At 45.7% G+C, this 20680-nt stretch overlaps 1 protein-coding gene and 1 long non-coding RNA gene across 2 annotated transcripts in view; both read left to right on the top strand.

The window, feature by feature from the left end:
- Positions 1-6399: 6399 nt before the first annotated feature.
- Positions 6400-8287, top strand: LOC145723186 (uncharacterized). Its single transcript, XR_014148084.1, has 2 exons — positions 6400-7804; positions 7837-8287. It is a non-coding gene; the product is annotated as an uncharacterized LOC145723186 (long non-coding RNA).
- A 200-nt stretch (positions 8288-8487) lies between these two features.
- Positions 8488-20680, top strand: part of WDR27 (WD repeat domain 27) — a 79877-nt gene continuing 67684 nt past the window's right edge. Inside the window, 4 exon segments of the mRNA XM_081829390.1 lie at positions 8488-12601; positions 15735-15859; positions 18021-18134; positions 19405-19588. Of these exon segments, the coding sequence (XP_081685516.1) occupies positions 12430-12601; positions 15735-15859; positions 18021-18134; positions 19405-19588 (595 nt within the window). The 5' untranslated portion in view covers positions 8488-12429.

Here is a 20680-nt window from a genome sequence, read left to right as displayed (position 1 = left end):
TGAGCATGGAATGTTTTCCATTTCTTTGTGTCATCTTCAGTTTCTTTCATAAGTGTTTTATAGTTTTTAGAGTACAGATCTTTTACCTCTTTGGTTAGGTTTATTCCTAGATATTTTATTGTTTTTGATGCAGTTATAAATGGGGTTGTTTTCTTAATTTCTCTTCCTGCTGCTTCATTATTAGTAGATAGAAATGCAATGGATTTCTGTATATTGATTTTGTATCTTGCAACCTTAGTGAATTCATTTGTCATTTCTAGCAGTTTTTTGGTGGAGTCTTTAGGGCTTTCTATATACCGTATCATGTCATCTGCAAAGAGTGAGAGTTTCACCTCTTTCTTAGCAGTTTGGATGCCTTTTATTCCTTCCTCTTGTCTGATTGCTGTGGCTATGCGTCCTGTCCTGTATTGGATAAAACCAATGAGAGTGGACATTCCTGTCAGAGTCCTGACCTTAGGAGAAAGGCTCTTAGTTTTTCCCTGTTGAGGATGATGTTTATTGTGCATTTTTATTGCTCCTCTGTAGTTTGTATTTTTTTTCTATTGAGGTTTTAAGCTTTCTCTCATATATTTGTTATAGCTCTCTAAATATTAAGGATGTTAGTTCTTTCCGTTATTTTTGCAGATTTTTCTCTGGTTTTTGTTTTTAAATTGTTAATAGTACTTTGTAACCTGTAAGGCATCTGAAATTTAATTGTTTTTGGTATTATTTCCCAAATGGTTATCTAGCTGTCCCTGACCAATTAGAACAATGTGTTTCACATAGCTGAAGGTCATACTCCTTCCTCCTCTACCCCGTTACTCTTCAGTTCTGTCCAGAGATTCCTGCCTCGGCACGGATTTCCAGCAGCCTGTGGGTGGAAGTCATTTGGGATGGCCGGCAGCTCAGAGCTCTAGGGGTAACTTACCTGTGTCCAGGTAACGGCCAGCAGGACAGCACACGTTTCGTGCGAAGGGGTTAGATGTCCTCTGTCTGCGGGCAGCTCCGAGCACGGTCACCAGCAGAGGCCGGTGGGTGTTGGTACACTTGCCAGGCCACTTCGAGCAGCAGTGAGTGGCTGAGCAGGCGGCTCATGCAAAGCTGTTTGCTTGTGAAGCCACTGGCCCTGCACAGGTTCCCTGCGCTGCTGCTGCTTTCTTAGGTGGGTGGAGCTGTGAGGTCACCTGTGGCCCCGCTCTGGGTATGCCATGGCAGAGGTACCAGGAATGAGGAGTCAGAAATGGGGAGTTTCACCACTTACTGACACCTCCTATGTTTCCACCTGTAAAATGGAACAAACATTTAACAAACAACTTTAAAGAGTTGTTGTAAGTATTGAATGATATAATGTATTTATTGATATACCCAAATCTGCATGTTAGTATGTATGAAAATGATTTTTAAATTGTAAATTGGTGTACAGATTCTATTCTTTGCAAATCATGGTGCTGAATGTTATAGGAGTTAGAGAAGAGATTAAGACAGTTCTTGGTGCATATAAGTTTACGTTGAAGGAATAATACAAGATTTAATAACAGTTTGATGGGTGGATTCTTTTTTTATTTTTTTAAATTTTTATATGTCTTCTAGTTCTCATGAAAATGTAAGAATTTTACTCAAAGTAGTGCTTTTTTCTTTTAAAAATATTTTTTATTCAAGTGTAATTAGCATACAGTGTTATGTTAGTTTCAGGTGTACAATATAATGATTCAACATTTCTATACATTACTCAGTGCTCATCAGGATAAGTGTGCCCTTGATCCTCTTCATCTGTTTCCCCCAATCCCCCAGCCACCTCCCCCACAACCACCAGTTTCTTCTCTGTATTTAAGAGTGGTTTTTTTTTTGGGGGGGGGTGTCTCTTTTTTTTCTTAATTTGTTTTTTTCAAGTATGAGTGAAATCATATATCAGTCTTTCTCTGACTGACTTATTTCACTTAGCATAATACCCTCCAGTTCCATCCACATTGTTGCAAATGGCAAGATTTCATTCTTTCTGATGGCTGAGTAGTATGCCATTTACATATATATACCACATCTTCCTTATCTATTCAATGGGTAGATTCTTAAAAATTTTTAAACAATTATAGTTTTTGATATATTCTTTCATGTTTCTTACAATATTTTATGTTTCGGGAAGTACTTGGAGGGGCCACACAGTGATTTCATTGTGTCCATCTGGGACACTCCCCTCATCACCAACTACATCCTGGCCACGGTGCTAGGCACTGGATCCTTTAAAATGGTAAAACCTACAAAGCAAATCATGGTAGCTTTAAAACATTCAGCTATTTTTTATATGAAACTCCCTGCCATGTCTTGGCAGTTGCAAGAATAATAAGTAAAACCGAATTCATGAATTGGAGAAGATTGTGCATTAAAATATTCAAAATGCTTTTATTTTTTCTCCAGATTGTTGCAGAATTTTCAAGTCTATAAAAATTGCCTCTTATTTGTTATAACAGAGAACGTTTGTTTTGTGGGAGATGATGGAGCGTAAGTCCTCTGACTGTATTTTGAGAACTTTATCACTTAATCTCTCTGCTTGCCTGGTATCTTGGCCTTACAGATGCTAAAATAAGGGTTTCTAGTCAGGTCTTCTACTGGAATGCTTACTAACTTCTCTTCTGGGTTGTTTTCCAATAGAATAGCCTGGGTAGATATTTTTGTTGGTCTCCTTTGTCTTGTTCAATCGTGACTACTGCACCTGAGCTGGAAAGTGATTATGGCCGACTGCCCAGCGCCCAGGTGCTGTGTACTGCGGGGCCCAACCCTCTGTCAGGTGGCCCGGAGGCTTTACGCGGGATGCCACCTGCTCAGCTGGAAAGCCCCCAGCGAGCTTTCCCCGTCTGTGGTCCTGGAAACTTGGGCCGTCTGAGCTGGCATCACGCAGCTGGTTTGCAGCCCAGGGCCCTGACCCCAGCCTTCCATTCTGCCTCTGAAGGGGTCACCTGGGTCAGGGTGTGTGAAGGCCAAGGAGGTGGTAGGGGCACACAGAGGGCGTCTCTGGCTCAGCTGAGACCTGAAGGGGGAGCAGCCGGCAAGTGGAGAGCTTGAGGCACCTTCAACAGGAGAGACATTCGAGGGGAGAAAAAGCAGCTCTATTCTCAGAGCTAGGAGCAAGCCAGCATGATGGGTGTGGAGGGAGCCTCTGTGTTTAAGTTGAGATTTGCTGGCCTTGAGGGTCACAGTGCTGCCGGGCCCAGGGGAGGCTGCCCTTCAGGAGTGAGAGGTGTGGGCAGTCTGTGGCATCTTCACCACTGTCAGGGGTTGGGGGGGTGGTTCTAGATTGTTTTGTACATTTGCATGATCTTTCTTTTGGGTATTGGGGGCCAAAGTCCTCTTGAAGAAAGACGGGGCTAGGTATAGATTGCATATGAGGGGCACAGGAAAGGACAGGATTGACATTCATGTAGGCCTTTGTCCCTGGAAACTAGACCATGGTTGTGCCATGAAGAGAGATCTGGAGATAGAAAGGATCGAACTGAGAGTCATCTGCTCTGCAGGCTCCCTGAGCCAGAGCCCCTGTGTGTGGAGCTGGGGACTTGGTCCTCTCTCTTGCCTACCCCAGTCCCTCTTGATCCTGACCACCTTGCCCATTGCTGCCAGATTGAAATGTGCATTTTCCTAAATAGCTTTGTTCAGCAACCTTCAATAGCCCTCCAATTATGAACTGAGCTTAAGGGGAAGCCCTTCTGTTTGGTCCGTTGCTGAGCACTGCAGGCTGTCCCCACTGGACGATGACTTTTTCTCCCTCTTCTAACCTCATCCCATCTCTGCTGGTCAGTGCCACCTGGTCTTCTTCTGTCTGGACCACCCCTTTCCCTATGAAGCCTGCATGTGAACCATGGTTAGGTCATCTGAGTCCACTCGACCAGCATGGTGGACCAGAGAGTTAAACCCTTTGCTCACGACTGTGTCAGCAAATTCTGTGGATGAGCTTTTCAGGTCTAGTGCCTGGAGTGAGGCGTGGGGAAGAGCAGAATCAGGATGACTTGAGGGCTACGTGTCTATAAAGACATAACATGGGTGAGGTCATTAACTGTGAAGCGGGACAGAAGTCTGAAGCAGTTTTTATTTTTGTCAATGTTTCATTCATTTATGCTTTTGTAAGATGGAGTCAGTGAGTCAGTGATTATATAACCTGAGGTAATTGATTTTAATGACACAATGTTGTGAAACAGTGGAACAAACCCAAGGTAAGCAATGGGAGAGCTAGATTGATATTGTACTTTACCACCAGTTTGCTTGGAAAATGTGGGAAATGATTTTGTATCTCAGAGTCACTGATAATAGTAATCGATGTCCCTAATAACTTTCTGTTCACTCCTCAGAGCTAGTGCTGGGCTCGTGCAGGGCGGACCAGCATCGCAGGCCGCCGCTGGGAGGTGCTGTTCTGTCCGTTGTCCAGCCCCACGCGGAAGCACAGTCCACAGCTCTGAGCGGGGGTGCTGGGTGGGAGGAGGGGCCGTGAACCAGGGTCTGTTGAATCTGAAAGCCGGGATCCAGTGAGCAGTTGTGCGCGTGCGCGTGCGTGCGCTTGTGTCGGGGGGGCCTCCGGGCTCTGAGTAGTGTCCTCCCCCTTGTCTTGGGAGCGGGGAGGGCGAGGGGTAAGTGGGCGTGACGTTCTGTGTGTGTGACGCGCTCGTCATGTCTGCATTAAGTGTCCTCCCGTGGTGGTTCTCCACACACTGTGCGTTCGGACTGGAGATGGGAGACCCACGGGGGAATCTCTGCACTGATGCTGGTTTCGGTGACCTGGTCACGGAAAAGCGCCCGGGAGCCCCGGAGGAGCCTGCCTGCCGTGCCCAGCGTGCCGGGCACTACTGCGCTTTCCCCTTAGACGCGAATGCACTGTGCGCGTGGAGCGCGGCCGGGGAGCCTTCTTACCCGCTATGTGGAAGTGCTGTGTGTTTTTCCTTAGGTCGAATGCCGCACCTTGCGGTTCCCTGCCCCCCCTCCGACGCTGTTTGGCTGAAACTGCGCCCTGGGGCTTCCAGTACCGACTACAGGAGAAGCAAACACCGCTAACGTCGCAGTTCTAGAAAATACACTGCCTGGAATCGCCTTATCAAAAAAAGTTCTCCCTCAACAAGAACAGAAGCCAGAAAAGGTTCATGTTAACATAATCAAGAGAAGTCCAATTTTTGTAGATTTGAAATATAACACATTTAAGGAAGTTTATTACATTTATGGCAGAATCTTTAACATCGAACTGACAGTTTTAAAGACATTAGTTTTCATTCAAAAGTTATTTCATGACTAGTATAATTATCTGAATGCTCTTCAAAGCAGGTTTCATTGTACAAAATGGAAAAAGTAAATTCTATCAGCATTTTTAGTGTTGGGATCATTTTTATCTCTATTTTGGGCTTCAGGAGTTTAGGACCAGTGATGACAGCGCGTGGGGCCAATCTGTGTTTGCCTGAAAGTTTCTTTAATTTCGATGTTATTGGCACTCACTTCACTAGTAGTAGGAGCTGTTCATCATCGTTAAAGAGAAATCTATGGTTAGATCTTTCCCCATTGAGTTACGAGAGGTTTTACTATGTTTCTTCAACACGACTTAACACCGATGCATGGGCTCCTGCATTCCGACGTCCAGCTTGATCTCTCTCACTTATTTGGTGAAGTGTGAGATACTTAGAAAAATGTGTCCCAGATATTGAGTGCCATCGTTTGATTATGATGAAGTGAACACAGCTGGGTACGCGTCATCTGGGCTCTGCTGTGTCCCAGCCTGTGCTCCCTTCCCTTCTCCCCAAAGTTGACACACCTTCAGCTCCTGGTGCCGTGTGCTAGTGTTGCTCGCGCTTGAACTCTATGAGTGGGGTTGTGCCTGATGCCGGTTTCTGTGACTCACCAGGATGTCTGTGGGGTTCATCCACATGGTTCATTTCCATCCCTGCACCGTATCCCGTTGCAGGGACAGACCACACTTAACCCTCTCTATTCTTGGGGAGATTTGTTCTGTTTCCATATTTTGACTGCTACAGGCATTCCTTTGTATGTTTTTGGTACACATGTGTGTACAACTGCTGAGCCGTAGGGAGTGTGTATATTCAGGTTGGTAGATAAGGCCAAGAAGACTTCCAGAGTGGTTGTAGTGGTCTGTACTTCTTCAAAGGCCGTGTAAGAGTTCCACTTGATCTGCATCCTCACGTGTACTTGGTTCTTTTAGTCTGAGGCCTTCTGGTGTGTGTAGGGGTGCTTGTTTGTGATGTGCAATTCTCTGCTGATTAGTGAGGTTTAACCCCTGTTTACAAATTTACTGGCCATTTGGACCTTCTCTTGTGATATGTGTTCAATGCTGTGCTGTTTTTTCTGACAGATTATCTGTCTCTTTCCTATGGATGTGAAGGAGTTCTTTATGTATTCTATTTTTTTTTTAAGATCTTATTTATTTGAGAGAGAGAGTGAGAGAGCGAGAGAGCACAAGAGGGGGGAGTGAGAGAGGGAGAAGCAGACTCCCTGCCGAGCAGGGAGCCCGATGCGGGACTCGATCCCGGGACTCCAGGATCACGACCTTAGCCGAAGGCAGTCGCTTAACCAACTGAGCCACCCAGGCGCCCAGGAGTTCTTTATGTATTCTAAATAAGAGCTTTCGTTAGTTTGCATTTTCTGGAGTTTGATGCCAGTGGAATCAGACACTGCTTATTCTTTGTGTCTGTTTGGCTTCTTTCACTCCGAATACTTATTTTAGAAGTTATCTGCATTGTTCATGTATCAATGGTGTATTCTTTTTCAATATTGAGTAGTATCCCATTGTGCGAATGTACTATAATTTGTGTATCCATTTTCCTGTTGGTGAACATTCAGGTTATTTTCACTTTTGACTACTGTGGATAAAATGCTATGAGTATTTGCAGATCTTTGTTTTATAAATGTCAGGTCACATTGCTTGATAGTGTTCTTCACATCTTCCATTCATGGCCCCATGTTCTGTCAGTTATCAAGGGACGCATATTGGAATCTGTGACTCTGCATGTGGATTTGCCTGTTTCTCCTCTATCAGTTTTGCTCCATATATTTTGAAACTCCATTATTAAGCACATAAATGTTTGGTATCTTTATGTTCTGTTGGTGAATTGACTCTGTGAATGTACAAAGTAACATTTCTTTATCCCTGGTAATATTTCTTGCTCTGAAATTTTGGCTACATTTTTCTTTTTAGGGGCTACTTTTTACCTTTTTTAAAAATTTTAAGACTTTATTATTCTTTTATTTTTATTTTTTAAAGATTACTTATTTATTTATTTGGAGAGAAAGCAGAATGAGCAAGAGACAACATGAATCGAGTGGGGAGGGGCAGAGGCAGAGGGAGAAGCAGGCTCCCCCCGAGCAGTGAGCCCAATGTGGGGCTTGATCCCAGGACCCTGAACTGAAGGCAGACGCTTCACTGACTGAGCCACCCAGGGGCCCCAAAACTTCATTAATTCTGTAAAAGCAGTTTTAGGTTCGCAGCAAAATTGAGGGGATGGTATGAGATTTCCTGTACGCCCCCTGTGCTCCTGCGACACACAGCCTCCCCCACCCAACACGCTGTACCTCAGTCGTGCATTTGTTGCAGCTGACGAAGCTGCGCTGACATGTCATCGTTGCCCAGACTTCATAGGTCCTTCAGGGTCACTCCTGGTGTGCATTCTGTGGGTTTAGACAAATGTAGAATGACAGGTGTCCACTATTACCATATCAGGCCGAGAATTTTCACTGCCCTAAAATCCTGTGCTCTGCCCCCTTAGCCCCCCCTCCCCCAACCCCAACCCTGGCAACAGCTGACTTTTCACTGTCCCCACAGCTCTGCCTTTTCCACAGGGTCATGTAGGTGGGATCCCACACAGGTAGGATCACATGCAGGTGGGATCACTTAGTGATATGCATGGAAGGTTCCTCTATGTCTTTTCATGGTTTGATGGCTCATTTCTTTTTAACACGGAACAATATCCCATTGTCTGGATGCAGCAAGTTTATCTATTTACCCACTGCTTCCAAGTTTTGGCAATTATGAGTAAAACTGCTATAAACATTCATGTGCAGGTTTTTGAGTGGACATACATTTTCAGCTCCTTTGGGTAAATACTGAGGAGCATGATTGCTGGATCATATGTTGAAAGAATATTTATTTTTGTAAGAAACTGCCAAACTGTCTGCACCATTTTGTATTCCCACCAGCCGTGAATGAGAATTCCTGCTGCTCCACATCCATATCGGCATTTGGACTTGTCAGTGTTCTGGATTTTGTCACTCTAGTGGGTGTGCAGTGGTATCATTGTTGTCTTCATCTGTATTTCCTTGATGACTGATGATGTGGAGTTTGCTCACCTGTCATCTTATGTCTTCTGTAGTGAGGTGTCTGTGATGGTCTCTGGCTCCTTTTTAAAGATTTTATTTATTTATTTGACAGAGAGAGGCACAGAGAGAGAGGGAACACAAGCAGGGGGAATGAGAGAGGGAGAAGCAGGCTTCCCGCCGAGCAGGGAGCCCGATGCGGGGCTCGATCCCAGGACCCTGGGATCATGACCTGAGCCGAAGGCAGACGCTTAACGACTGAGCCACCCAGGTGCCCTCTGGCTCCTTTTTTAACTTGGTTATTTTCTTATTGCTGCCCTTTAAGAGTTCTTTGTTTATTTTTGGAAATAGTCCTCTATCAGATATGTTTTATGCAAATACTTTCTCCCAGTCTGTGATTTGTCTCCTCATTCTCTTGATGGTGTCTTTGATGGAACAGAAATTTTTAATTTTAATGGAAATCCAGGCTATCAATTCTTACTTTCATGGATCATGCCTTTGGTGTCTTATCTGAAAAGTCATCACCAAACTTAAGTCATCTAGATTTTCTCCCATGTTATTTTTAAGGGGTTTATAGTTTTCTCCATTGTATCACCTTTGTTCCTTAGTGAAAGTTCATTTGACTGTTTTGGGCTCTGTCTTTTCTCCCATTGATCTGTTTGTCCTTTCTTTTGCCATTACTGTACAATCTTGATTAATGTAGCTTCATAATAAGTCTTGGAGGCAGGTAGTGTCAGTCTTCCAACTTTGTTGTTGTTCTTTAGTACTGTGTGGCCATTCTGGGTCTTTTGCCTCTGTATACATTTTAAAATTAGTTTGTTGATTTTGATTGGGATTGGATTAAATCTATAGACCAAGTTGGGAAGAACTGACATCTTGACAATATTGAGTCTTTCTATCCATGATCATGGGATATCTCTCCATTCATTTACTTTTATTTCTTTCAACACTTTTATTTTTCCTCATAGAGATCTTACATAATTTTTTTTCAGAGAGAAAGTGAGCATGTGTGAGTGGGGGGTGCAGAGGGAGAGGGAGAGAGAGGATCTTAAGCAGATTCCATGCCCAGCATGGAGCCCAACCCAGGGCTTGATCTCACAACCATAATCTGAGCCAAAATTGAGTCAGGCACTTAACCGACTGAGCCACCCAGGCACCCCGGAGATCTTACACAATTTTGTTAGATACGTACCTAAGCATTTCACTTGTTTGAGTGCTAATGTAAATGGTATTGTGTTTTTAATTTCAAAATCCACTTACTAATTTTTAGATGATCATGTCACCCATGAACAAAGACAGTTTTATTTCTATTTTCTCAGTCACTATACCTTCTTTTCCTTTTATTGTGTTATCATATTAGCTAAGACTCCCAGTGTAATGTTGACAAGAGTGGTGAGAGGGGACATCCTCGTCCTCATCTTGTTTCTAATCTTGGTGGGAAAGCTTGTAGTTTCTTACCACTTCATACATTAGCTTTTGGTATTTTGTAGATACTCTTTATTAGGTTGAGGAAGTTCCCCTCATTCCTAGTATACTGATAGTTTTTATCATGAATTGCTATTGGATTTTGTCAAATGCTTTCTTCTACTTTTTTTTTTTTTGTAAATGAACTGTACTGTGAAGCAGCTACTATTTCTATTTATTTGTGTATTTGTTTATTAGAGAGAATGCAAGCACATGTGAGTCGGGGGCGGGAGCAGAGGGAGAGGGAGGGAGAGAGAGAATCTTAAAGCAGGCTCCAGGCCCAGCATGGAGCCTGACATAGGACTCAATCTCATGATTCTGAGACCATGACCCGAACCAAAATCGAGTTGGATGCTTCACTGACTGAGCCACCCAGGCACCCCAACATTTTTTGATATTTTCATGTGATTTTTCTTTTTTAGCCTATTGATGTGATGGATTAACTGAGTTTCAAATGTTCAACCAGCCTTGCATACTTGGAATAAATCTCCAAATTCTACTTGGTCATGATGTATACTTTTTTAATACATTGTATGGTTTGATTTGCTGATATTTTGAATATTTTGTTGAGTTTTGCATCTATGTTCATGAAAGATACTTGTTTTTAATTTTCTTTTTTTGTGATGTCTTTGTCTGGTTTTGATATTAGGGTAATCCTGGTCTTATAGAATGAGTAAGGAAATATTTCCTCTGCTTCTTCTGAAAGTAGTGTTTCCCTCTGTTATCTTTCTTCAGTCTTCTGAAAGAGATTTTAGAGAATTAGTAAAATCTCTTCCTTAAATATTGAGCAGTGGATCCATCATGGTCTGGTGCTTTCTGTTTTGGAAGGTTATTAATTATTGATTTTTTTATACCCCTATTTAACTTTTTGAACATATGGAATAGAATTATAATGACTGTTTTAATGTCCTTATCTAGTAATTCAGCAATCTGGATCAGTTCTGGTTTGGTTTCAAGGCCATCTGGATGATCTATGGGTGGGTGTTTTCCATGGTTATAGATTTCCCTTGTTTTTGACTGAATGGTCTTGACTCCTTGAATGATTGACTGCCAGACATTATGTGTGAAAAAATGCACAACTAGTTTGGGGCTCTGGATGATCTTAACTTCTTGCAGAGAGAATTTATGCTTGCTTCTGATAGCTGGCTGGCTGAGGGCACTGGCAATCCCAGGTCACTCTAATCCAATCGGGGATTATGAGAACTCAAAGGTGGGCTTGTGAGCACTCTTCTGCTGCCCGTTCGTCTTCCCTCCTTGGGCCTGGTCCTTTGGGTCACTACTCCAGGCCTGGGCATTTGGTAACATGCCCTTCCCTCCCACCTTAGTAGGTGGTATGTCTTTTTTAAAGCAGAAATTTATTAAAATTCATCTGTAGTGTTTTAAAGGAAAAAAAATGCATGGAGTCCTCAACCTTAAGTCCATTGGCTCTATTCTCAGAAGTACTTTGTCAGGCAGTGGAATTCTTTGCCCTTTTCCCAATAAGATAGTTCTGTTTGTGCCTGAAAACGATGCATTTAATTACACCATTTTTGTGCTCCTAGTCCCATAAGTATCTCAGGTTTCAACTGCCTTTACTGGAATTGTCAGAAAGCTGCCATTCAACAGGAGTCTTCATGGGTGAATGGCCTCCCATGTTGGGTTCCTTCTCTGTTTCCTTCTTCTCCGTTCTTAATTTTTTGTTGCTTTCATTGCTCTCTGATGTCTTAAAAGTGTGTCTGTATGTTCTTGGCAAATTTTTCCCCGCTTTCTTGTTCTCATCAGGAGCTTGGTACAGATGAACTGGCCGCCATGACCAGAGACAGAGCTCTTGTCATTCTCGTGTTTGAGTGATGGCTCTTCTGTCAAAGTGCCTACTGTCTGCTGACTGTCAGCTCAAAAGTACCTCACTCAACATAGCCCAGACAAACTATGTTCTTTCCTGATTCCATTCCCCCTTTCTTATGCCACCATTCACCTAGGGTTTCAACCTGGAACACTGATTATCTTTGCTTCTGTCCCTTCCCCCATCTCTCAATGCCCACTGGTCACAGAGTCTTTGGTTCTCTGTCTCCTCCCATCTCCATCTGTGCCGCCCTCATTCAGGTCTTTACTGTACTTGCTTTGGGATGTTTGGTCCCTCTGTGTCCCCATTGTGGTCCCTCTTTTGTACTTGCAGCAGTGTTACAAGTCTGAAAACGAGTTTGGTCATAGATTCTTCTGCTTGTACCTTCTCGGCTGGCTTCCCATTTCCTAGCGCACTATCAGAACTCCATACACAGCGCTCAGCCTTCCTGTAACTTCACTGTGTTCCTTGCTTGCACCAGCAGCCTCTGACATGTGCCTTGTCTCCCAGTGACCCGAATGCACCCCTCCTCTTGGGGATTCCTTGTCATTGCCTTACCCTTCAATGTCCAGCACAGCCATTATTCTTCTGGCACGTAGCAGGACGCAATACATATTTGCTTAATTAATAACTAATGAGTAAGTGGAAGAGTGAGGTGACCTGCATCATTTTACTAGTGTGATTCTTAATGTTGGGTAACCATGAAATGGTTCACTTGAGAGAATAACTGAGTAGTACATTAACAGGAATTTTAATAAATGAATTATAAATGAATATATGAAATAAATATATTTGAAAAATTCAATCCATTTGATTTCTTGGGTTTGAGATTATGCTGTTATGCTTTTTTATTCTTTAAATATTATCTGTAGTTCATGATAGTTTTGTTTCTATTAACTCTTCAGCCTCTGACCCTAAGAGGACACCATGAGCCAATTACTGCTGTGGCATTTGGAAATGCAGTGAGTCCACTTCTCATCTGTTCTGCATCACGAGATTATGTTATAATGTGGACTCTAGATGAATGCAGACAGAAAGCACTTCAAGGTAAATGAACAGTTAAAATATATTTAAGAAAATGTGCAAAGGGAATAACTCACCCTTAAATAGACTTGGTTACATAAGGGGGCTTGGGAGAATTTTTCACTCCTTTAACCTTGAAACCAGATAGATGTCCAAGCTGGATGTTCTTTGGGGGAAGGATACCTTATATTCAGATCTACTGACCTTTGCTGTGTGTGAAGCTGACATGATAGGCTCATTAGTTTTAATATTACATGTTTTGTCATTTTGATGAAACCTGTGATTTTTGTGGAACTCTGGAAACATGTAGGCAAGTGGAAATATTCTTTCCTTACAGACAGTGAGGGGAGGCAAACATGCATCAGACAGGCAAGTGAGTGGTTATGAGTTGTGGGGAGCACAGTAGAGAAGGCAGGCGAGGGGTCGATGGAGGATGTGGGCAGGATGCACTCCCATGCTGTCATCTCTGGGGAGGTGACTTTTGAGCTGGAGGATGAGGAGGAGCTGGGTGGAAGGGCTGGTGCTGGACAGTGGCACTGTGCTGGGTGTGTGCGCGGGCCGTCTGTGTCAAGAACTCAACCTGTCGGCCGAGCTGAGGAGGAGTCCACAGGGTGGGAGCATGGTGATGTTAGAGAGTTTTATCAGATGAAGGTGAGAAGTGAGGCGAGGACCACATTAAGGAGTTTGAGCTCTATGTAACTGGTTACACTGAGAATTCGTAGGATTGCTCCAGAAAACAGGTGTGAAGGGATCTTAGGCAGCAGCATATGGAATAGTTTACACCTCATCTCATTTAATTTGTAGTTGAGTGTCCAGCGTCAGTGTCAGGACAGCACATGCACACACATGTGGACACACGTGCACATATGCATCCCGCACGTGCACAGCACACACGTGCACAGCACACACGTATGCGTCTAGCAGCACACGTGTGTAGTGTATGCCCTCGTGTGTATATAGCGCGCACACGTGCACACATACACTCCGTGCGTGCGTGCACACGCATGTAAGGGTACACAGAGCTGTATGCACGTGCGCACACATGGACACAGGCACACACATGTACGTATGCACAGTAAACCACATGTTCGTTTCCTGCTCCCCGCGAAGGTCTTTGTAAATAAGCAGCCTTCCCTGTGGGAAGGGGCTGCAACCTTCTGAGCCTCTGGGGCCTCTCTACCCCTATGAGGATGGGGTAGAGAGGACTCGTGTGGACTTGGATGCATGTGGTCTAGTCCATGGGCGGGTTGAAGCTGGCCCCGAGGCACAGTCTGGCGCCCTTGTGGGGCTCAGCGTTCTGTGCCCCAGCTGTCCTGCGTCCCAGAGCTCCAGCAGTGGGACTACAGAAGGCTCCAGGGGAGCCGCAGGGGCCTGGGCGGGACGTAGCACCGCCCGGCTTGGTTTCCGTGCCCTAGGTGGGCAGGTGTGCTGGATTATAGCACCTTCGTGTCCAATATGATTGTGTTTGCACTTGGACTGGAAAATGGACTGTGACCCGGGGCTGTCGTTCGTCACTTGTCCCCAGTCTCCTTTGCTGGCTCCATGTCATTCTCCCACCTTTCACACTGGGATATGGGCTTGTTTTCTTTCCCCTCAAAAACCACTCCTTTGGTGATGACCCCAGGCTCTGACAGCTGCCACGTCTGGTCTCACTGACTCCTCCCTCCTGACTGTGGTCTCACGTGTGAACTGCACCTGGACATCTCCACGCGCATGTCTGATAGCACTTCAGGTTTACCTGTCCTGGTCGCGTTTCCCTCACCTGCCTCCCACCTCCCCACAGCAGCTCAGGTCAGAAACCATAGCACTGTGCTTCAGCCTCCCTCCACACCTCCACATCCAACCGACCCCAGGTTCCGTCTGCTTTCCCTGCAAAATGGAACCAAACTCTGGACACTCCTCACACCTGTCTTCACTGTTGCCCTGCAGTCCAGGCCGCTGGAATCACTCAGCAGGGTAATTGCATTGGGTCCTCCTGCTCACCTTGCCCAGTGCTCTGCTCTCAACTCAACAGCCAGGGGTCCCTGGAAAATTGGAGTCTGAGTATGCTACCCTTCTGCCCAAAACCCTCCAGTGCCTTCCTACCTCATGCAGACTAGGGACTGACAAAGCTATGGGACCCCCAGCCAAAGCCCCAGTCTCAAGGAACAGCCCAGGCCTAGTCCTGCCCCCGGGCCTTTGCATCTGCTGCTCCATCTCAGGATCACAGTGGATTCTGCCACATCCTTCAGGGTCTACTTAAGTGTCTCCATTGCTGTGGGCCCTTCTGACCACCACCCTGGACCCCGGTCCCTTTTTGTGCTTTGCTTTTACTTTCGTTGTTCATAACTTCCTTCTAGCGTTGTACATAACTTGTTTACTTACTCTGTTTATCGGTGTCTAAATGCCCCTACCCCCTACCCCAAGTAAGCCTTCCACAAAGGCAGGACTTTGTCTCTTTGTTCACTATCTGTCCCGGGTGCCCAGGGAGATGCCTGGGGTAACACAGGTGCTTGGTGAATATTCATGCAAGGAGACCATGGGATTTTAGCCAAGATAGAATTCCAGTGATATGTGCACATCTCCCCTTCTGTAGTTCGAGGTCTCGCTGGTGACATGGCCTTGCTGGACAGGGCCCAACCACAATGGCGCTGAGTCCTGCTGCATGGTGGTGGGTTGGTTGAGGGACCCTGCTTGAGGCTGCGGATTGGCTCATGTTGTCACCTTGGACGTGCAGGCCTGCCGGGAGACATCCTCATAGGAGTAGAGAGGCCCCAGAGGCTCAGATGGGCACCCTGTGCCTTCTGCCTGTCTGACATGAGCCCGAGCAGCTCACTGGCCTGGTCACGGAGGAGGAAGGATCGGGACTGTGGGTGATTCTGTATGACCCCCACGTGTATGCACATGCAGCCTTCCCAGAGACCCATTATCTGTGACGACACTGAGTCATTTTCTGATGCATGATCCCTGCGTTCCACATACTTCCAGAAGAACCGTTTATACTTGATGTTTTTAATACTCTCAAGGGGCCAAAGTCACATCCAAGCTCGTTGTTGTTCTGCATGTGATTTTAGAGGAGAGAGCTACATTATCAGTGCCTCCCTGTGGCTTGTTGCAGTTATGCTAAGGTTGTTGACTCCTGCTGAAAACCTGACACTAACTCTGAAACTCCGTCTAGGGCTGACTCCTCAAGGGGTTGTCGTGGGTACCCTCCTGGGAAAGGTGCTGTGTTTGAGGTTGAGCCCAGATGACCGCACGGCTGCAGTGTGTGCTGGAAAGAAAATATTTATGCTGGATACTGAGGTAAGGTTCAATGCCTGCCCATTAGCAGTTGAGCGGGGCCCCGCCTGCCTCTCATCAGCAGTACTTTTAACTGGGCAATGAAGGAAGACATATCTTTATCTTGCACTTGGAAAGCCGCTGTTCTATATCAATCAGATAGTGCTGTTCTATATCAATCATGACACCGGTCCATGAAGTCAGACTATCAGGATGCTAAGCAAGCGTGTTCAGTCAACATTTATTTCTCTGATTTCTCCTCCTTTGGTGATCTCTCCAAGCCCTCCCAGCACAGTGCTTTTGTTTATCTCTTTTTTCTAAGCTTGCTTTCTGTCAAGAACTGTACTTTTCTCACTTATGTCTTAACTGGAGTTGGTCTGAGTATATGCGTCTCCTCTTCCAGGCTCTGCGACTTCTAAATCTCACATCTGACTAGGAAACAGGAGCCCGTTAGGCTCAGCCAGGCATGAGAGAGCAGGAGTGGGGCTGGGGGTGTGAGGGAGGCCTCCTGTTTGCTCAGAATTCATGTTCTGCTTGAGACTTATTTTGGAGACAGATCATACAAGGCCTGGCCTTGGCTTATGTTTGCCAAGTGAATGCAGTTAACAAAGCTATTTGCCTATGAGGAATTTTCTGCTATATCTACTTAGGAAAAATCTGGGTTAGGGAGAGTGTTAGGCATAAAATCTTAATCGAGGATTAATTGATGGTGGGCTTACTGTGCGCTAGGCAGTTTGGGGCAGAGCGTACATTTCTGTGTTCATGCAGTTTTTGGCCAAATTATGCAACTGAGGCTCACACATAACAAAATGCTAACGTTGTAAGTGAAGTCACAGATGATGGGAAATGTCCTGGGATTCAGTGATTCCATGAAGGCACCCACCACATGTAGCAAAGCTCACCAGCCTCATGCTGGGAGAAGGAACACAGATGAGCCAGGAGGACACCAAGCACCGTCAGCATCAGAAGGAAGATGAGATGTCCTGGAAAGAGAAGATTGCGGACCCGAGTCAGGCCTCAGCCATGCAGACAGGAAATGAGGTGGCAGGTGTTTGTTCCAGACCGTGTATGGCTGGCCTGTCACTCTTCACACACTTCTTAGCAGGCTTGTGAGATTTACCGGGGGAAAGTAGCTGGACGCACGTGGGCTGCCAGCATGTTGGTGAAGTGTAGTGCTTTCCACAGAACACTAGGAAGTGACCAGTTGATGAACTTAAGACTTTAAATGAATACAGAACACTTAAACTAATGTAACACATGACCATAAATGCCGAAAGGAAACAAGGGGTTTTCCAGGATACAATGCTATTAATAGACAAGGACTATCTCATATTACAGACATTGGAGGGAGTAGAAACGTGCATTTCCTAACATCCAACCTGGAGAGTATCCCTGTTCTTGTGCACATTATGACGAAGTATTAGTCCACCTTTTATTTTTAATCTTCTGGTGATAAGAGACATAAGCTAGCTTGTCGAGGGTTTCAGGTTACATTATTGGAAGTCTTCCAGGGTTAAGCGCTCACTCCTTAGTTAAGTTGCTGTGTCGATACAGATATGTGTATATTTCCTGCATGTGTATGAGGGGCTATTTATCTTGTCTGACTGGAGGCCGCAGGGTTGAAGAGCAGGCCTGATCCCAGTTGCCTGGAGTCCCACAGGGACATCTGCTGGGGTGACTGGTCACTGAATCTGTGCTGTGTGATTCTGGCTCACAACACTGTCTTCTGGGGCTTCCTGGCTAGAGTAGGTTTCAAGGGTTTTGGAGGAAGGATAGCTCATTAGTAGTAGGAACACACTGTCCTGTTTGATCTTAGGATGCTCTGCCCACCCCTGCAGAGATGTTCTGGGCAGTCCCGCAGCAAAGAGTGGCCTCAGGGCTGCACACAGGGTGTGGGCGGGAAGATCGGCCTGCCTGCTGTGTGGAACTGCTCAGGACCCGCATCACGTCGTCGCTGTTTCTAAAACTGCCGTGCACGTGGCCCTGGGCAGCTGATGCCCCCTCCCAGCTCAGCCATCTGAATTTTAACTTCTAGGTTTAGATACAGGTAGTTTCACATGTGGAAAAGGGAGTTACATAAAGTAGAGCTTAACAGAAACTGTTTTCTGTGAGATGTATATAGCTTCTTAATAACAAGAGTTACCAGAACATTCAGTTATTGATCTTCCTTCACAAATTTTCCCAGAGGCAGTCTACACTAGCTGAGCTGGAGGGTCACCGGGGCGCCATGACTGCAGCTGACAAACCTCCGTGGCAAACACATCTCATCATCTCAGTGTCTGAAGACAGAAGCTTTAAGGTAAGGGCGTGGACACTGGAGTGCGTTAGGTGCTTTTCAGAGGACTGTGGACACAGTTGAGCAGGCCTTTCTGGTCTGCGGTCACCGCATACCTATGATTTTATTTCTACCACACTTCTGTCCTGAACTTGGCCAGAGGTGTCAGCTGGGCGTGTCCCAACATTCCCAGGTGGGCTTGGGTCAGCCGCGGGACTCTCCTCCTTAAATCCAGGGCCTTGGGGAGCTAGAACATTAATTTACTCCGCAGTGTTTCCTGGGGGCCCAGAGCAGAAGAGCCATTTCCCAATATCAGAGGATTCAATCAGAACTAAATTGAGCTTAAGAAGAAACTAATTTATTTATTTATTTAAAGATTTTTTTTTTTTTTTAATTTATTTATTTGACAGAGAGATAGAGAGCACAAGTAGGCAGAACGGCAGGCAGAGGGAAAGGAAGAAGCAGCTTCTCTGCTGAGCAGGCTCTCTGCTGAGCAGGGAGCCAGATGCGGGGCTCGATCCCAGGACCCTGGGATCATGACCTGAGCCGAAGGCAGACGCTTAACGACTGAGCCACCCAGGCACCCCCGACTGAGCCACCCAGGCGCCCCAAGAAGAAACTAATTTAAAATGCCAGCTCCGTTCCCATCCAGCTCCCAGTCAGCTAGCATTAGGATTTTTATCCTATTGACCAAGTGAGGACTTGTGCAGCATTATTGGAAGAAGAGTTATGGGTGGTTTACACCCACTGTCAGGGTGGGAGAGGAGAGAGACTGGAACACTTCCTCGGTCATCTGGAAATGTCTGCTTCTTCCCTTGCTCGGGCCCAGCCCCAGCCCCTCCAGCTGCTGCAGACAGATGAGCTGAGCCTGGATGGAAGTGAGGGTGCCCGCCGTCTCATGGGGATTTTGAGATGGGAGCTGAGTTTGGAAAGCGCCGGAGCGTGTCCGGAAACAGGCCCTCGCCCTTGGCAGTAGAGGGCAGTGACTGTGGCCGCGCACCTCCCCCAGGCAGTGTCGATTGCTGTGGGGATGTCTGCAGCCCTGGCTTGGGTCTTCCAAACCCATAGATCCTTACTTCTGGAAATGCTAGCTTTTCCCCATATGATTCTGAAATCTTTTATTGTGTTTCTACAGTTTTATTATTTATATACCTGTTTTATTATTTTCTCCTTTAGGTAACCATTCACACGAATTAATTTGTAACCGAGTCGAAGTATTAGTTCAAGCTACATCAGGAATGTAGATCAGAAAAAAATTTATATCTCTTCTAAAGAAACATGTGTCTTTCCAAAGGTTTGGGATCATCATATGGGATCATTAATCTACAACTCGTCAGTGTTAACAGGTAACTTAAAAAACTTGTATGTCTGTTTTGTCGGTGGGCTTTGTGGAGTCAAATTCTCTCAGTGTGTGTTTTTAAGCTGGAGTTCTCACATTCAAGGGGGTCTCAGGGTCTCCCTCCCATCTATCACCTTGTAAGGATTCACTTAACAGGTGCATTTCTTGAAGGTTTTAACTTACAATTAAGCGTATGCTTGCAGTCTGAAAAGCATACTGGTGGGCTGGAAGAAATGTGCTGCCCCCCGCGCTGTCCCCAGGAATAGGTGCGGAGCCAGGCCTCTGCAGGGTGCATCTGCCCCGTGGATCAGAGGCTGTGCTTAGGCAGGAAGTTCTGCACGGCCCTGAGCTCTCAGCGCCTGAGCCCTCTGCTCAAACTGTGTGTCTGGCCGTGAGTCCCTACAACAGGTCATGTAGGTCCCCACACCCCTCCTGGCCGGTGTTCCCATGCTCCTGGTGCACGTCCTTCTGCACAGGGAGCCCCTTTCTTGGGATGACTCACACAGAAATACAGCTTTGCGAACGTGCAGGTGCTTGTGACCTGGAGCAGATACGGTTGCACGTCTCAGAGATTCAGCATTCTTCCTGATGTCACTCATCCATGTGCTGAGTAGGGTGTTTTGTCAACTTGAAGACATTCGTCCACCTCAGGGACAAACCACATTTCTTGGAATTACCTTGGAATTATTTTCCTGAAATTAATTTGTGGAATTATTTGACTGTCAAGAAAACAATTACTGGGGCGCCTGGGTGGCTCAGTCGTTAAGCATCTGCCTTCGGCTCAGGTCATGATCCTGGGGTCCTGGGATCGAGCCCCACATCAGGCTCCCTGCTCCGCGGGAAGCCTGCTTCTCCCTCTCCCACTCCCCCTGCTTGTGTTCCTTCTCTCGCTGTGTCTTTCTCTGTCAAATAAATAAATAAAATCTTAAAAAAAAAAAAAAAGAAAACAATTACTAACTTGATTTTGATGTCATTTATAGTTTATTTGGGACATGCAGTGTCTTTAAATGTCCATTTATCTTAATTTTCCTTCTGAATTCTTGACGGTTTAGATTCAGAATAACTTTTAAATGACATCCTAGGCAACAATTTAAACAGTAGGCATCATTTAATTGCTGTTTTCCTGACTAATCCCATAAACATGTTACTTCTGTTGCAAGTGTCATGGTTACTGGGTGGTAGGGCTTTTTACGGTGTGGGTGACGGAGCTGCTGGTCCTCAGTGGCGCCGC

Source organism: Leptonychotes weddellii, chromosome 8 (assembly GCF_054177405.1).
Source record: "Leptonychotes weddellii isolate Sample4059 chromosome 8, ASM5417740v2, whole genome shotgun sequence".
Taxonomy (NCBI): Eukaryota; Metazoa; Chordata; class Mammalia; order Carnivora; family Phocidae; genus Leptonychotes; species Leptonychotes weddellii.
Note: the sequence above shows the minus strand (reverse complement) of the source record. Positions and strands in the feature narration are given on the sequence as shown.